Consider the following 19,032-nt stretch of genomic DNA (forward strand, 5'->3'; position numbering starts at 1 on the left):
AGGGATCAAACTGGGGCTGGCTGCATGCAAAGCCAGTAGCTTGAACTCCAGTACAATCTCTCCAGCCCCAAAGGCGGATTGTAAAAGCTTGTGTACAAGATGATTCTCTGAGAACCTTACAGGTAACAGTTTCCTGTGAGATTAATATTTTGCTTTCATGGTAGATTCCTAGGCATCCCGGGAAATGACCTAATCCAGGACTTACCAGAATAAATGTGATGCTAATGAGACACAGAACAAGTTTTATATCCACAAAGTTGTCAAACTAGAATTTTCTTTTTATCTCTGGCAAACTAAAGCTTGAATTAGCACAATACAGAATTATATCTAAAGTTAAAAAATGTTGTGATCAGTATATCTGAAAATTATATATAATAACTTGAAATATATTTTTTCCCTTTTTTGTTATACTGCATTGTTTAAAAATCAGCAAAAAAAAGTCTCCCCCAAATTCTTACCTTTTTTATTTGGTGTACTATGCTTGGATTTTTTCGTTTCTTCTAATATCTGCTCACCATATTCTGTGATTATCTGTAAGTTTAATTAGATAATTTCAAGAACATACTTTAGACATTCTCATAATGTTTTATCAACATTCTCCCATATAATAATACTTAGAGTTTAAAGATAAGAATAACAATTAAAAATACATAGAACTAAAAATATACATAGAACTTAGACCAGAGATATATTTATATACAATTTATATACATATTTGTGTAGACATATATGTATACACACATATACATATATATAAAACCCTGGAGTGATATGCAACCTCATTTGTGATTTATTTGGGGACAGACAGAACTGTACAAGAGAGAAGAGGATAGAAAGGAAGGTTTTTTTGTTTATTTTTTGATATTTTATGGATTATGAATATGAAATAACTTTCCGACATAAGGAGTAACTTTCAATAAATTCACTCCTTAAGACCTTAAAGCTCTCTCATGCAAGAAGGTAAGGTAAAGGCCCTCCCATTGTTCATCGATTTGCTCGAGCGGGCCCAGTAATGTCTCCATTGGAGACTTTGTTGTTACTGTGTCTGGCATATCGAATATGTCACGGGGAGCTTGCCAGGCTCTGCCGTGCGGGTGAGATACTCTCAGTAGCTTGCCAGGCTCTCCGAGAGGGGCGAAGGAATCGAACTCAGGTTGGCCATGTTGGCTGTGTGTAAGGCAAATGCCCTACCGCTGTGCTTAGGTAAAATAGTCTACGCAAAGGGTGACCATATGGAAATAGACTAAACTGACACACACATAAAAGTGTGTTGCTACACATATTTTCATATACTTTAAGACTCTTATCTATTCCTTCTTATAATACATCTGCACTGGTTTAATTTTTTGCAAGCATGCATACCGTGCAACTCATGTGTTTAAGAGATAACTATTGTACCAGACACCTTCCTGCGATGAACCCAACATGCCGCATACCTCGGGCGGCAGACACTTCCGGATGAGCCGAGCCAGCATTCCTCTAGCGAGCAGGGTGGTGGTGGAAGGGCGATGTGAGGGGTTCTTCTTAAACATCTGTGTGAGCAGCTGCTGCAGCTCAGAGGAATAGTGGGACGGCAACGGACGGATGGACCCCTGACAGATTCTGAGGATAAGACTTTTCCAACTATTTGCCTGAAACTGCAAAGATAAGTTGATCATGAAAAGCTGATACCGGGCATTGGAGAAAGAGTCTAACAGGCTGAGCGCATGTTTTAATGCAGGAGGTCTGGGTTCAATCCTCGGTACCATAAGGTCCACCATCAGGTGCGCCCCAGAACACCAAGCTGGGAGAAGCCCCTGAGAACTGCCAGGTCCAGTCTCCAAACAGAAATAAAAGTAAAATTTTAAAATTAAAAAAAAAATGGTTTCATGGCTCCAGAAGCACAAGGACTTAATGCAGAGCCCGGCAGCTTGCAGCAGAAAAGTGAATGGACTATGTGTTAATCCACGCCACCATGCCTGCCCGGAGGGGAAAGGGTGTTGATCCCTTCTGCCTTTTTCCCTTTGGAAAGAAAGGTGGCCGCCACCTTGGAGCTTTATGGAAAGCCAGGTATGAGCCGGTCGTGATGGGGCGACTGAAACCTCATGGGAAGGGGGGACATTCCCGGCTCATCCTTCACACCCTACCGAGGTCAGGAGTTGCCCCCCACGAGTGGCCCTCTGGCACGGCCATGGCTCCAGAGCACAGAAACCAATCTCATAATTATCTGACTCTCAGCAGAAATACTTCCAGGCTTAATAAGTAAAATACCAGAAATCCAAAGTCGCGTGGCCGTAATAGTGGCGCAACATCATTTGATTCTTGTGACCAGCTGTAGAAAACAAATTATTTCACAATGCCATTTCAGCATGTCTGATTTGGGGGTGTAAACTCTAAATAATAATGGTGCATCTTTTGTCAAAACAATGAATCTAATCAAAGTAGATAGAGTGTTAACTAGAATTCATCTGCCTCACAGGCACTGGGAAGGTTTGGAGGGGTGGGTATTTATTGGGGTTCTTCATGGTGAAAAATAAGTATTGGTAAAGGGAAATGTGTTTGATATTTGCATGACTGAGACTTAAACCTGAAAGCTTTGTAACTTTTCCCACAGTGATTCAATAAACAAATAAATAAATACATTTTTTAAAAAATGGTTTCATTTAGGGGCTCAGGAAGGAGTGCAGCAGGTAGGGTGTTGACCTTGCAAGTGCAAGTCCCAGGCTCGATTGCTGGTCTGGCACAAGATGCTTTGTGCCTCACCAGGGATGATCCCTGGCCACAGAGCCAGGAGTAAGCCCTGAGAACCATGAAGGTGGCACCAACACAAATCACAATGGATTTCAAAACATTAGATCTAAGGAAAGAACATGAAACTTAAAAAATACCAACTGAAGAGTCAAGAGAGATAGGACAGCAGGTAGGGTGGTTGCTTTGCATGGAGCCATACCCAGTTCGATCCCCAGCACCCTATATGGCTCCTGAACACCACCAGGAGTGACCTGTGAGCTCAGAGGCAGGAATGACCCCTGCCCACCATGGGGATGCCCCCCCCCCAAAGAGAGAGAGGGAGAGAAACTCAATTGAACAAAATTCATTAATTATTTTAATTTTATTTATTTAATTTTTTTTCCTTTTTGGGTCACACCCAGCGATGCACGGGGATTACTCCTGGCTTTGCACTCAGGAATTACTCCTGGCGGTGCTCAGGGGACCATATGGGATGCTGGAAATTGAACCCAGGTTGGCCACATGCAAGGCAAATGCCCTACCCGCTGTACTATTGCTCCAGCCCCTATTTTAATTTTTAAAATGTATCTGCAGCCTGGTTGTTTGTCTTTGTAGAGGTATCCTTCAGCTACTACACTAAAATGATAGTTCAGGAGAAAACGAACGTAAATAGTAAAATAATTTCTCATTCACTGATGCCTGCTTTAGGGACTTTTAATCATCATTGGTGTTTTTTCCAAGTATACATGTATTTTAGTACATTTTAAAAATCACAGGCATATATAAACAGTCAAATTACATTAAAGAGGTTTGTAATATTTATATCTTTGTAACATTCTTTTGCTTCACCTATTCTGACATTCTCTGGCCTGTTCCCTGTCAATCACATTTTAGACTTTTCCAGTTTCAAACTTCTATTGCCTGGGACCAGAAAGACAGTACAGAGGGAAAGCAGGACTCTGTCCAAACCCCGCATCACATGGACTCCTGAGCATCACAGAGTAGCCTTGGACTCTGGTGGGCCCTGGGGTGTGTCTCTAGTGGTCCCTACTGCCCAGTCCGCAGGGCCTACACAGCACCACATCCTCAATCCTCACATAGTACTAGTCTGCCGGGTATGGTCCCCAGGCCTCCTGAGCACCAACTGGGAGGACAAAAAGGAATAGACTTTTATCGCTATCATGGAGTCCTTTCCCCCACAAAATAGCTATTAAAATCTGACCAGCTACAGAGTGGGGGACAACTGACTTACTGGGAGCTGTGTCACTTACTGTGACTGAAATGGCAGAGCATAGACCTTGCCTCTCCAAAACCCTTGTCTGATCCCTAGCGCTGCGTGGGCCCCACAATGCCATGGCTGTGTGATGATCAATAAGTACCACCGAGACTAGCTCCACACTTTTTTTTTAAAATGACACAGCATAGCAACACCAAAAATAGATACTCCCTGTATAATAAATATACTGGAACATTAGTTATCAACCCTGGGGTGAGTTAGAAAAGAATGTGTGTGGGGCCAGAGCGACAGCACAGCAAGAAGCGCATTTACCTTGCATGCAGCCGACCCAGGTTCAATCCCCATCATACCAGATGGTCCTCTGAGCATCACCAGGAGTTCTCCCTGAGCTCAGACCCAGGAATAAGCCTGGAGCACCCCAGGTGTGACCCAAAAAAGATAACAGTAATATGCCCGCAAAATTATTGCCTGTAAATAACGTGCCTGAGTGAAGATATGAAAAGGTTAGAGTCAACATAGTTTTCCAAAGATCAGGTAATAAGGAAAGAACATTGAAACTGCTCTGCCTCGGGTTTCTTTGTGTAGGCCATGGAAGGGGCACAGCCTGAGGTGTGACACTACCTGGTGCCGGGGACAGAAGGGGCTCTTGCACCCACAGGTGCAACAGGTGCTCCAGCCCATTCGGCCAGTTCCAGGGGCCTGCCTTGGACTTTCTAACCATCCCACCAAGGTTCTGCATTTCCTGAACATCTGAGAACTATTTTGCCTTTAAAACAGACAAGACGTGGGGGTCAAGAGACTAGGTCAAAGAGGAAGTTCAACAAGCTGAGCTGGCAGGTCCAGGAAGTATCGCCAAGTGTGACCCCCAAAAATCATGGTGTCTCACTAGTAAAAATTAAAAAATTAAAGAAAAAAATAAAATTAAATTAACATCTGCTACTTCCCACCAAAAAAAGAAAAAAAAACCTGCTTGAGAGGACAACTATTAGGAAAAAGTATTTTCTTATGAATTCTGGTATAGAAGTCGGCGTAAGTTAAATTTAACTACAAAAAAATAAGTTTGAAAATGGTGTACATTGGAAAACAGTTGGTGGTTCTTCAAAAAGCAAAGCATACAATTACCATGCGACTTAACATCACCACTTCCCCAACATTCAAAATGGGAATTCTAACAGATCCTTGTATCTCCAAGAGCCAAAGGTGGACAATTCAAATGTCCACCCACAGATGTAGGAATAAACAAAGCATCATAAGAACATATCAAAGACTATCATGTCATAAAACGGAAATTCTGACATGTTACAACACACATATATACTCTGCAAATTTGCTACATAAAATGTCACACACATAAAAGCACGAAGTTTCACTTACACAAATATTTAGAAAATTCAAATTCATAGAACTAGATTAGAAAGCACCAGGGAGGAGACAGCAGTGGGAAATTACTGATTAATGGACACGTGTATTTTAGCAAATTAAAATTAAAAACAGCAAAAGAGAAATAAAATAAAGGGAAACAGGGAAGAAGAAAGAAAGCCAAATATAGAATCAGAGAAATCAAACAGTGGAAGTTTTCTATTAGTATATGCTATAGAAGTAGCCTTAGGCAAAGAGCATAGCAATAAAACAGTGAAATATGGAAACGTGTGTAAAGAATTTATCCTGGGAAAGCAAACTGCCAACGGCACATTCGAGACGTTCCTTGAGATTTGGCCAGCGCTGATTGGAAGCTGCCTTTTCTGCTGGCTCTCCATACTTACTGGGTGCTTAAGGGTACACAGTTCATACAGAATGCATCCCAAGGACCAGATGTCGCTGGAAGCATAAAGAAGCAATGAAATGATGAAATGGGCTGTGAATGATGATATGAAATACATGCCTGTTTCTTATAGGGGAAAAACCTGAAAGGTCATTCTTTAATAAGAACAGACACCATAAGCAATTCCTACCTACTGAAATAAAGTAAGTGATAATTTTGGGCTAACTGACACATCCAAAGAGTGGCGCGCACAACAGAATTTTCTCAGAGCAATAGTAAAGTGGGGAAGGCACTTACCTTGTATGGGGGTTTGATCCCTGGCACATACCCGCACTCCACTCTCTCCCCTACCCGCACCCCTGCATCTTACCCCCTGCCCTGAGCCCGGCCGGGAGCAATCCCTGAGCTCAGAACCAGGAGTAAACTCTGAGCATAGGTAGATGTAGATGTAGGCCCCAAACAAATACAAATTCTCCTCTCCTCCATCCCTACCCCTAGAGACTAGGGTGAATTGGCTCACTTCAGTAGTGTTTGGTGCAGGAGGAGAGAACGAGGGACTTGGGTTGATCAGAGCACAAAGAGACATGGTAGAAGTCTGCAGCGCCCGCCCATCTGTGCACCCCAGGATCACAGCTGACGTGCAGTGCTCTGTGCCAGGCCCCTGCTCCCAGTAAGCCAAAACGAGTCTCTGGGGCTCTTTCCACCCCGTCCTAGCTCCACCCCCCCAAAACACGAGAACTGATTGAATCACTTGCAAAATAGTTCTCTAAAAATCCACAGCTGAGGCCAAGCATCTCCAGTTTCTAATGTCATTCTCATCACCGACTATCACCTCCCAACCCCAACCCCTGCTCTGTCTAAAGGATGTTCCTTGGGGCCAGCCAGAGCGATAGCCTTGGGGGAAAGTACCTGTCTTGCAGGGACCAACCCAGGCTCAATTCTCAGCCCGGCATATGCTTCCCTAAGCATAGAGGCAGGAGTATGTCCACACCCAGGGGAAAGCCCCCAAAAGGAAGTCAATAAAAAATAAAAATTAAAAGAAACTCCTTCAATTCTGACTCAAAAGTTTTCATCAATGGTTTCCAAGTTTGTGTTCTGTTTTCTTCATTTGAGAGCTCCAGGAAGACTGACAAGGAACACTGCCCGGGGCACCTTCCCCATCCCCTGGAATGGTCTGACTGCCACTTCCTGCACATCACTGGATCTCCCAATCCCTTGCCACGGACCAGCACCTTTTACGTCGACTCAGCAGGAGTTAAAATAATTTTCATTTGATGCTTTTTAAATCCTAAGACTTTGAGGGCTGGTGAGATGGTTTAGAGGGATGATCCTGAATTTGACCTCTGGGAAGATACAGTCGCCCCAGAACCACAGGACCTGAGTTCTGCAGCCTCCTCAGGCCCACACCACTATACCCTGGACCATCCCCCGCCACCCTCTGACCCCCACTACACACACACACACACACACACACACACACACACACACACATACACACCTGGGAAAGGCCTCTGGGGCTCTCTATTTAAAAAATCTATTTAAAAAACTATTTAAAAAATCATTATACTTTATACAAAGACTGTCTTGTACCCAAGAAACCCACCAGTCAAGCACTTCTTATCTAATTCTATAAATGCTTATGCAAAGACATAAATCAGTGTCCCCCAAATTTCACAGCACGTGGGAATAAAACTGGAGATTTCAGAAAATTCCAGACACTTGCTTCCTACCCCAGACATTCTGATTTAACAAGTATGGCTGGAAGCGGAGCTTTGGGATGTTAAAGGCAGAAGCAACAAAGTTTAAGAGCCAATAATGTAATTCATCCTGTCCTGAGAAATGACTTCTTTCTTTTGTAATTTTTTAAATGGTTTTTTTTGTTGTTGTTGTTGCTGTGGTTCTGCTTTGTTTTCAGCTTTATTTATTTATTTTTGGGGCACACCCTGCAGTGCGGAGGGTTACTACTGGCTCTGTGCTCACTGGGATGAGCTCCAGGGGATCAAACCTTGGGCCTCCTGCATGCAAAGCTTCGCTCTGTGAGCTATCGATTTTTTGGACGTTAATGTTTCTATTACTTTGTTGGATGTTTTAGGGCAACATCTGGTGGTGCTGGGTGATTAATTTACTTCCAGCTTTATGCTTAGGGATCACCCCCAGCAGCATTTGGCACCAGGAAGTAAGTGCAGGGGGTCAAAATGAGATCGCTGGCATGCAAGGCCAGAGTCTTAACCCTGTACAATCTCTTCAGTCCCTCAGTATTTTTTAACAAGATACCCCACTTACCTCTCGCAATTTGAAACAACTGGGAAGCTCTAATTTTGGTCTAGAAGACTAGCAATTCAGATTCCATAGTGCTTTCATATATAAAAACTAAGCACGAAAGACCACCCAGTCTTTCGCCCTGATATAAGAATGTTACTTACCTTTTATTGTTATAAGGCAGGTTCTCCCAAATTTCTGGGGGTACATAATAGGGTGTTCCCACATATGTACAAGCAAACGCCATAGGACTAAAACCATAAAAAAATGATTAAACTGGAGGCCCTGCTTAACTGTCTTTGGATATAGATAAAATTTTACTGGCAACACTGTCTCTGACAGCTATCAGGAAAATGTTTAGAAGCCAAAGAGGAGACAATGAGAAGAATTTTTACTGTTTACATTTTCTGTAGTTTCTTCTTCTTAGTCACCCTTAGTAACAGTAATTATTTTAATCACTAATGGGCTGGAGCACAGTGGTAGGGCGTTTGCCTTGCACGCGGCCAGCCTGGCAGAGCCGGGTTCGATTCCTCTGCCCCTCTCGGAGAGCCTGGCAAGCTACCGAGAGTATCTCGCCCGCACGGCAAAGCCTGCAAAGCTACCCGAAATGTGTTCGATATGCCAAACACAGTAACGACAAGTCTCACGATGGAGACGTTGCTGGGCAAATCGATGAACAACGGGAGGACAGTGCTAATACAGTGCTAATGTCTGAAATTATGAAACAAATACCAAAAAAAAAACCCCTGTGTTATCACTGATGAGAAACTTTCTTCTTTAATCAGAAACATTTAACTGAACTTATTTCATATATAAAATCTTTATTTCAATTTGTCACTAAATTTCACTACACTAAATGTTTCCCTAATCTTTAAAATTTTTCCCAGTGATTCAGAAGAGGTCCCCAGCCCCACCATTTTTAGGATGCTTTCAAGTTTTCCACTGTTACAAATAAAATTGTGACAAGCATCCTGGGAGGGTTTTGTTCTTTTTCTCTTGTACTGAGGTTTTGGGAGATCACCAGGAGTAGAAGGTAAATTACCATCAGGTAGTTCTTCATGTATTTAATTGAGGTCTGCCTGTTAAATTGCTTTCCAAAAGCTTTACACTAAGTTACAATACAACCAAAAACATACAAGTATATTTATCTCTGTTCGGTCAAGTATTGGTTTCAGTGCTTCTTACAAGTTTAGTAAGTGAAGCTGATATTTCTTTCCATTTGCATTTATTTGAGATGGATCTGCCTGTTTCCATGTTTATCAGCTCTGCTTTTCAAATATTGCTTATTCATGGATAAGTTACTGTGACTGTTCTTTGTAAACATCCACTATATATATCAAATTGTATAGCTTTCTTTATGATAAACTAATGCTTTATCATACTTGCAATGTACCTAATTTCCACTTCTTTTTTGTTTTTTTTTCTTTTGGGGTCACACCTGGCGATGCACAGGGGTTACTCCTGGCTCTGCACTCAGGAGTTACTGCCTGAGGTGCTCAGGGGACCATATGGGAGGCTGGGAATTGAACCCGGGTCAGCCACAAGCAAGGCAAATGCCCTACCCGCTGTGCTATCTCTCCAGCCCCATTTTTTGCTTTTTGGGTCACACCCAACAATGCTCAAGGGTTACTCCTGGCTCTGCACTCAGAAATTACTTCTGGCAGTGCTGGGGAGAACCATATGGGGTGCCAGGGATCAAACTTGGGTCGGCCACATGCAAGGCAAACGCCCTACCTGCTGTACTATCGCTCCGGCCCTAATTTCCACTCTTATAGAATTTAGTCCCCTTAATTTTTCATAGTCCTTAAAAGTCATTTGTCTTCTAGTGGCTTTATAAATATTACATTCTATTTCCTTCTAGTTTTTCTAAATTGTGTTGCCACTGTTATTGTCGCTCTTCGTTATTTAATTATGTGGAATCTTGGTACAGCCTATCAAGAGTTTGCCTAAAGAAATGCCTTTTAAATTAAAAATAAATGATTACAGGACATTACTGAATACTGATGCTTTGAATAACTGTCACTAAACTAGAACAGACAGACATACTTGGAGACAAGACGGGCTGATCCAAAATCTCCCAGTTTTATTTTTCCGCTTTGAGTGAGGAAGATATTCTGCATTAAAAAAAAGAAAAGCTCAGATTACAATTCCATCGTTCAAACCTAAGGCAGAGGTCCCTGGAGAAGCTGTCTTTCAAAGCCCGATAATGATGGAGATTAATGGTAGAACTGCTGACAGCTGGAGCTCGAGTGGAACACTAAAAGACAAGGTACTCTCTTGACAGCTATTCATCCGGCTGCTTGGGGATTGAAGACGACTGCTTAGAAACTGAAAGAGCGAGCTGTCAGCTGCATCAGCAGAACCTGATTAATCCACGTGGGTCAGAGGAACCTTAGCTGGTGACTCGGAGCCTGGCCATGATCCATCCGAGAGCATGTATGGATCCCGGAAACCATCACTGAAAGAGCTCGGAACCAAGCAGCAAGTACCGCTGAAGAGATTTAAAAGCATTTTTGATTTTAGGAAGTACCTCATTTGGCTAGTAAAATGGGCTAATACTTAAGATATATATAGAATATGTAATATATCTTAAAAGGAATTTGCGGGGCTGGAGCAATAGCACAGCGGGTAGGGCGTTTGCCTTGCATGCAGCTGACCTGGGTTCGATTCCCAGCATCCCATATGGTTCCCCAAGCACCGCCAGGAGTGATTCCTGAGTGCAAAGCCAGGAGTAACTCCTGAGCATTGCCAGGTGTGACCCAAAAAGCAAAAAAAAAAAAAAAAAAACCTTTCTAAAAAAATAAAATAAAAAGGAATTTGCCCAAAGAGAAATATAACAACACAGAAAAAAGACTGAAAGAAATTATTTTTAAGAAGGTATTACCTTGGACTTGATATCTCTGTGTAATACACGTTTCTTGTGGATGTGGTTTACTCCAAGGCACATCTGTGTAAACCAGTTAAGTATCTATAGGGGAAAAGCATGCAAACACGCAAGAGTGTCATAACTGGCTCACAACACAAAGGAACCTTAACATTCTAAGGACCTTCTTTAGGCCTTAGTTGACCTGGGTTTTACATAATGTCAATATGGAACTCTGAAAAGCCATATAGTTCAGCAAAGATTCACTGTTGATTCATAAAAGCTCTAAGTTCCAACTTCATCACCTTCTGTATGAAAAAGAAATGCATTTTCATGTTTTTCCTGTATTCAACCAAGTTAAAGTATTTTTTAAATACATCTAAGTAATTCACCTTCAATACATAAATATACTATAACTATAGTATACCCATTTTATTGATTGTTCATCTTCTTTTTCAGAATATCCAGAGTTAACATTAAAACATCTCATTATATTACCAACAATCCTTTGAGGTCAGCGTTTTCTGCTTTCAAATCCTATGTCAATAGTATCCAGAATTTCCAGGAGCTTAGACCCTCTAAAACTGATTGGTTCCAGGCTGGAGAGAGAGTACAAGGCCAGAGGACTGGCCTTGTACGTGGCTAACCCAGTTTGGTCCCAGCAACCCATAATGGTCCTCTGAACCCCACTAGGAGTGACCACTGAGCTCAGAGCTAGAAGTAAGGCCTGGGCACTTCCGGGTGTATCCTGCCAAATAAACAAACCAAAAAAGCTATTTTTTTTCTGAGATCCATCCCTTTGAAGCTGAGCTTGACCTCCCACATTGTTGACAGCACAACTTATAACCGGAAAACATCTATACCAATACTCTTTATTAATATTTGAAGTCTTTCTGGGTTTGGGGGCAACGCCTAGCTGTGCTTGGGGCTTACCTTTTTTTTTTTTTTTGAACAACCAACACATGTATTTTTTCTATAAGAAATATAACAAACTTCTGTTCTTAGAAACGCCAGACAGCCATCAGCAATATACTTGGAGACATCAAGGATCAGTACAGTGTCAGGGATTGAAGTGGGGTCAGACACATGCAAGAGGCACCGTACTACTTTTTCTACCTCTCTGGCTTCAAATTAGACCATTTTAAATAGTGAAATAATCTAAAAAAAAATTACTAATGTGGAAACTGTGATACTAACTAAGCCATGAAAAAGACACTTCCTTCAATTTCCCTAAATTCAGGCTAGCTGGACATGAATTCCTGATTCTGGAATTACAGTTTTCTAAATAGATTTTATTAAACTTGGAAAATGGAGATACCTAAACACAATGCACAAAAGGAGAAAGAGAGAGAAAGAGAGAGAGAAAGAGAGGGAGAGAAAGAGAGAGAGAGAGAGAGAAGAAAATCACCTGCCATAGAGGCATGAACAGCTTTGTAAGGGTCTATCTCACAGTGATTCAATAAAAAAAAGTTAAAACAAAAAAGAAAATGGAGATACCTATCTCACATAATTAAATATAGTAATACAGTAACTGTCTTCACAGAGAAATTCTCACTGAATATTCTCTAATTGGATAATATTCTCTAATTGTTTTTCTTTTACACTGAGGTAACAATGAATAATTTTAAAGGTATAAAGTATATCAAACCAAATTATTTTTATGTGGCTATGCCAATCAATTATTAATCAATTTAGAAGACTACTTAGAACTCACTTCAGGAAAATTGAAACAGTAAGCTGTATTATCTGCATACCAAAGTTTTGCATTTATTTTCTAGGCTATAAACAAGGGGAAAGTTTGTTTGGGCTTTTAAGCAAAGCTTTACTATTACATACACCTATTGCCTTCTTTATTCATACACATTAAAAACTGACGCATTACACAAATAACACATACTTTTACATTAGGTACTATAATAGCTATAAACCTTACAAAACTTGAGCTATTTAACTTGAGTTACAGTTTGTGAATAAAATCTGTTTTCTATTTTAGTAGACAATTTAGTTTTAAAATAGGTAGGAAAAAATAAAATAGGTAGGGCTTGAAGGCGGATAAATTGTTTCATCTATTTTCACTGTAACTATTGCTAAACATTAAACATTATATATACCTGTTTGTCCTCATATTAAAGTAAATTTTTTTTAAAAATTTGAAAGAAAAGTTAATTTTGAAGGAAATTTATACTTTATTCTTCTTGTGATGTATTAATACAAATACAGCAATCTGTCTTCTAAAATTTTAATGGGTCACTGGGTCACGGTCCTCCCATTGTTCATTGATTTGCTCGCGCAGGCCCAGTAATGTCTCCCTTGTGAGACTTGTTGTTACTGTGTTTGGCATATCAAATACGTCACGGGTCGCTTGCCAGGCTTTGCCGTGCGGGCGAGATACTCTCAGTAGCTTGCCAGGCTCTCCAAGAGGGGTGGAGGAATCGAACCCGGGTCAGCCACATGCAAGGCAAACACCCTACCCGCTGTGCTATTGCTCCAGCCCAAATATAAGTAATATAATTTTTAAATTCCCCTAAACATGGACATTTCAAATTGATATTTTTTTATTAAGTTTCTCTAATTTAGAATAAAATAATCTCATGTAGGCACATGGTGATACTAAGCAACAGCACCAGTACAAGAATGAAGCATTTTCAGTGACAGTTGGAAATGATCACTCGGACAAGAACTGAGTGCTGAAAGGAGGTAAAGGGACATACAAGATAACCTTTCAGTACCTGTATTGCAAATCATAATCCCCAAAAAGAAAGAGAGAGAGAGAGAGAAAGAGAGAGCAAGAGAGAGAAAGAAAGAAGAAAAGTGCCTGCAAGAGAGGCAGGCTGGGGAAGGGGGATGGTGGGAGGGAAACTGGGGGCATTGGTGGTGATTCATTAAAAAAAATTGAAATGCATAAAAAACCAAAAATGAGTCATTTCCAACTCATGTACCAGATAATGCTAGATATTAATGCTTTTATTTTATTCACATTTTAAACTTTTTTCAAATGATCATATTAAATAATAATAAATTATAAATGTTTATTATTACTAAATAATAACAGTCTTTTATTATTGTTATTTTGGGAGCCACACTCAGTAGTGCTCTGGGATCACTTCTGGCAGGGCTCAGTGGACCATATACAATGCCTGGGATCAAACTCTGGTTGTCCACATGCAAAACAAGTGCTTTGTCCGTAGTACTAACTCTCCAATTTAAAAAAAAAAAATAGATGACACGCCATAGCCATGCCACTGGATCCCACATCAGGCTGTTTCATTCAGGGCACCCCGGAGGGGAGCAGGTGAGACCCGTCGCTGCCCCAAGGACCCGACCCCAGCAGCCAAAAACCTCCAGAACTCAACTGCCGCCATGCTCATGGCTGCTCTCCACATGCTTGGGCCAAGACTCATCCATGAGTAAACCTATTCTTAGACCACGCGGCCACACTCATGACCATACAATATCTCATACTCACACCACTAATATTCCAAGAGTAGCCCAGGCAGTTTAAAGTAGAAGGTAAGCTTCCTGCCCCGCTGAGACCATGAGTTGCCCCCATGAGAGGCTCTCCGGCATGACCATGGACCCAGAGGCACATGGACGTAATTCAGAACCCAGCAGCTTTTGGCAGAAATGTGAAAGGACTATGCATTAAGCTACGGCGCTGTGCCCCCCCCCCCCACCCTGGGAGGGCAAGGGTGTCTGTCTCTTCCGCCTTCTCCCACCCTTGGCACAGTGGCTGCCAGTTCAGACCCTATTGGACAGCTAGGTATGAGTGGGTGGTGACAGGGCAACTATGGCCTCATGGGATGGGGGGCAGAACCAGTACATCCTTCCCACCCCACCGAGACCACGAGTTGCCCCCACAAGTGGCTCTCCCACACAGTCATGGAACCAGAGGCACAAAAACCAATCTCGGTACTATGCAGCTTTTGACACAAATCTCTCCAGACTTAATTAGTGAAGTATCAGAAATCCAAAATCGACACTGAAGAGCGTTATGAAGAACAACATCATAACCAGCAATAGAAAACAAATTATTTCAAGATGCCTTTTTAGGAGGTCTGATTGTTGGGGGGAAATTCCAAATAATAATGGTGCATCTTTTGTCAAAATAATGAATGTAATCAAAGTAGAGAGAGAGAGTTAAGTGGAAATCGTCTGCCTCACGGGCAGGGGGAGGGGTGGAATGGGGGGTATATTGGGGTTCTTGGTGGCGGAAAATATGCATTGGTGAAGGGATGGGTGTTTGATCATTCTATGACCAAGACTTAAACCTTAAAGCTTTGTAACTGTTCTCACGGCAATTCAATAAATAAATAAATAAAGTAGAAAGTAAAGGCAAAGTAACCAATCTTAGAAATATATTTTTACGTATGCACACAAGGCTCAGCCTTTAACATGTTAATGAGCTCTTAATGGAAGGGCTTAATGGCCCCTGGGTGGAATACAACAATCTTCACATGCTTTCCTCTAAGGAAACTTTTCCGGATCATTTTCAGTGATTTATTCATAACAAAAGACATAAAATAAATTATTTCAGTTCTGCTTTGGGGCAGGGGTTGGGGTTCGGGATGGAAACATCCAAAATATGGTGGTGGCGGGGCTGGAGTGATAGCACAGCGGGTAGGGCATTTGCCTTGCACACGGTCAACCCAGGTTCGATTCCCGGCATCCCATATGGTCCCCTGAGCACCGCCAGGAGTAACTCCTGAGTGCAGAGCCAGGAGTAATCCCTGTGCATTGCCGAGTGTGACCCAAAAAGAAAAAAAAATGGTGGTCGGAAGGTGTAATGGTGGTGGAATTGATGTTTGAATATTAAATGTAATCGAATATTGTGAACGAATTTATAAAAATAAAATAAAATTTTGAAAAATAGAGCTCTACCTGGCTTTATTAAACAGTTCATGAATTGGACTTGCATACTGCCCAGCAAAGGAAGAGGACAGCTTTCACTTTAACTTGTATAAATTTTATGGAAAGAGTGATTCTGAGGGAAATCGTGAGTCGGCCTCTTACCACATCTTCAGGAAACAACTTTCCTTTCTGATGTTTAATCCTCTGCATTAGATCTCCCCCGTCACAATACTCCATCACAATATACAGATGTCCTTCAGCTGAAACAAATGCAAGGTTCTTTAGGGGTATCCTAGAGGCCACAAATCAAATTCAGAGGACACTGAGATGCTGAATTCCTATTTACCTTCAAATGACTCCTTAAAGGCAACCACATTAGGGTGCTTCATTCTGGCCAACAGAACTGCCTCTTTCCTACAATTCTGTGTATCTGAGAAAGACTAGAAAAGAGATGTTCAATAACTATCAGCAAACTATTTCATTTGAAAAGCAACCACTACACATGGTATATATTCCATAGTATTATTTGTATCAAACTTCAATGTCACACGCTTTAGGTCTGTTCTCTTCAATGCACTGTTATACCTTTTAAATCATATCACCAATGGGGCTGGAGCTATGACACAGCAGGTAGGGCATTTGCCTTGCATGCGGCAGACCTGGGTTCAATTCCCAGCATCCTATATGGTCCCCCAAGCACCACCAGGAGTAATTTCTGAGTGCATGAGCCAGGAGTAATTCCTGTGCATTGCCGGGTGTGACCCAAAAAGCAAATAGTAATAGTAATAATAATAATAATAATAATAATAATATCACCGTTAAATTGCTTTTATTTATTTATTTATTTATTTGCTTTTTGGGTCACACCGGGTGATACACAGGGGTTACTCCTGGCTCTGCACTCAGGAATTACACCTGGCAGTGCTCAGGGGACCATATGGGATGCTGGGAATCAAACCCAGGTCAGCCGGGTACAAGGCAAATGCCCTACCTGCTGTGCTATTGCTCCAGCCCCTAAATTGCTTATAATAAAGCTTTCCTACAGCTTTAGGCAACATCAAATTGAATAGCACAGCGGTAGGGCGTTCGCCTTACAAGCGGCCAACATGGTCGACCCGAGTTCGATTCCTCTGCCCCTCTCGGAGAGCCCGGCAAGCTACCGAGAGTATTCGATATGCCAAACACAGTAACAACAAAGTCTCCAATGGAGACGTTACTGGGCCCGCTCGAGCAAATCGACGATCAACGGGAGGGCCTTTACCTGTACCTCAAATTGAAAATCATTACAAATAATTTTCATTGAGATCAAATAAGCACCGACTAAACTTTGATGATTTTTATCCCTTTTACTTAAATGCAGCATCCTAAGAATACAAAACACGCCAAGGTTTTGGCATGCTGCAGCAAGAATATAAAACATACCCATCTTGGGGCTGAAGCAATAACACAGCGCGTAGGCACTTGCCTTGCACGTGGTCGACCAGGGTTCGATCCCCAGTATCCCATATGGTCACCCCACCCCCCCAAGCACCGCTGCCAGGTGTAATTCCTGAGTGCAGAACCAGGAGTAATTCCTGAGCATGGCTGGGTGTGACCCAAAAAAGCAAAAACAAACAAAAAAAAACAAAAACAAAAAAACCCTTCCCATCTTTGGCACTAATGAGTTCTTGTTGAACCTCAAGAACTAATTCTCCTTCATAAACTGTCCACTGTGCATACTATCACACAATCTTGGCACTTGCCAGTCACCTTGGGAAGCCTTATTTCCTTCATGGCAAACATCTGGGTACTGCTCTTCTGCTGAACCAAGAGGGCTCTGCCGAAGGAGCCCTCGCCGATCACTCTCAGGACCGTGTAACCATCCATGCTGGGGCGTCCCCACAGCCTTGCTTCACCGTGGTGCTGCACAGACTCTCCCAGACTGTACTCACAAAACAGAAACACCAGAATGAAATTAAGTCTCAGATCACGATCACGAGCATCCTGTTGTTCGTCGATTGCCTCAAGCAGGCCCCAGTAATGTCTCCTTTGTCCTAGCCCTGAGATTTTAAAAAGTGCCACATTCGAGGCTCTTTCAGGGTCAGGAGAATGAGATCCATCATTGTTACTGGTATTTGACCTATTGGGTACACCACGGGGAGTTTGCCAGACTCTGCTGTGTGGGCAGGTTATATTCGGTAGCTGCCAGGTTGTCCAAAGTAAGAATGAGATAATAAGATGTCGCACGGCCACAAATGCGGCTGCATGCTTCCGGGAGCTAAGTTTTATAGTCTCTGGGTCTTGGCCATTGATGGGATTACACGGCGCCATTGGGCCAGTTGATGGGTGTAACCCCTGCCTACTGGAAGATGGAGGATCTGGGTGGAGGATGCTCAGCCCCGATCCGAACAGGCTTGGAGATCTCAGCCCCAGGATCCGCATGCCTTTGTTCCTCTGCCAGTACCTTCATGCGTGTGGAGAGTGGTCTCAGCATGGTTGTGGCTGGTTCTGGAGGTCTTCAGCTGCCGGAGCTCTGCTTGGGGCGGGGAGGGAAACTCAACCCGCCCTCCTCCAAGGGGCCCTGGTCCCTCAGATGGTGGAACTAATTCAAGGAGCCCCCATCAGAACAGGACTAGGGTCATGCTCCCACTTTTGTCTGTGCATCAAGCAGACACACAGCACCCACACCAGCTCTGCACAGACCTCCCACTGCCTCTGCCATCACCAAGGCGTCAAGGGGGACGGGACATACACTTCCACAGCAAGTTTTAACTCAACTACATAGGGTGGCAGGTTTTAACAGGAGTCTTGTTAACATATTACTGAGATAAATAGCCAAGGGAATTAGAAGTGCCGCTTTAAGACCAACCCAAGGCTGAAGGCTGAAGGCTGAAGGCTGAAGGCTGAGAAGTGAAAGGAAGGGAAGAGAGACTGAGGCGGAGGGAAAGCAGAAGGAAAAGCAGAAGAGACTTGCATGCAGCCTGGGGATTAAAAGAGCCTGTAACAGGCTGGCAGAAGAAACAGGGTCTGATCTGAAAGCCATTGTTAAGAACAGTGAAGTTGTTGGATTTTATCCTCAGGGTAATGGGCTGTCTCTTAAAGGAATGTAAGAGAGGATTTAACATATATATATTAATTTAAATTTGTATCACTGTATCACTGTCATCCCGTTTGTTGTTAATTGATTTACTCAAGTGGCACCAGTAATGTCTCCATTCGTCCCACCCTTGAGATTTTAGCAGCCTCTCCTTACTTGTCTTTCCCAATGCTGCAATATTGGAGGCTCTTTCAGGGTCAGGGGAATGAGACCTGTATCATTTAAATATGTAAATATGTATTATCTATAACTGAGAAAAATGTATATATTGATATAAA

The 19,032-nt window shown here is 42.3% G+C and overlaps 1 protein-coding gene across 2 annotated transcripts in view; it reads right to left on the bottom strand.

Moving 5' to 3' along the window:
- The window catches only part of NEK3 (NIMA related kinase 3), a 32,147-nt gene extending 14,603 nt beyond the window's left edge, over nt 1-17,544 (bottom strand). For both annotated transcript variants that reach the window (XM_056126247.1, XM_056126248.1), the window contains exons 1-9: nt 17,428-17,544; nt 16,025-16,118; nt 15,841-15,938; nt 10,852-10,935; nt 10,014-10,081; nt 8,132-8,218; nt 5,710-5,764; nt 1,437-1,637; nt 459-531 (exon numbers count right to left, since the gene is read on the bottom strand). In XM_056126247.1, coding sequence (XP_055982222.1) covers nt 459-531; nt 1,437-1,637; nt 5,710-5,764; nt 8,132-8,218; nt 10,014-10,081; nt 10,852-10,935; nt 15,841-15,938; nt 16,025-16,118; nt 17,428-17,544 — 877 coding nt within the window. The remainder of the gene's footprint in view (nt 1-458; nt 532-1,436; nt 1,638-5,709; nt 5,765-8,131; nt 8,219-10,013; nt 10,082-10,851; nt 10,936-15,840; nt 15,939-16,024; nt 16,119-17,427) is intronic.
- Nucleotides 17,545-19,032: the final 1,488 nt, after the last annotated feature.

Source organism: Sorex fumeus, unplaced genomic scaffold (genome assembly GCF_029834395.1).
Source record: "Sorex fumeus unplaced genomic scaffold, SorFum_2.1 ptg000061l, whole genome shotgun sequence".
NCBI lineage: Eukaryota > Metazoa > Chordata > Mammalia > Eulipotyphla > Soricidae > Sorex > Sorex fumeus.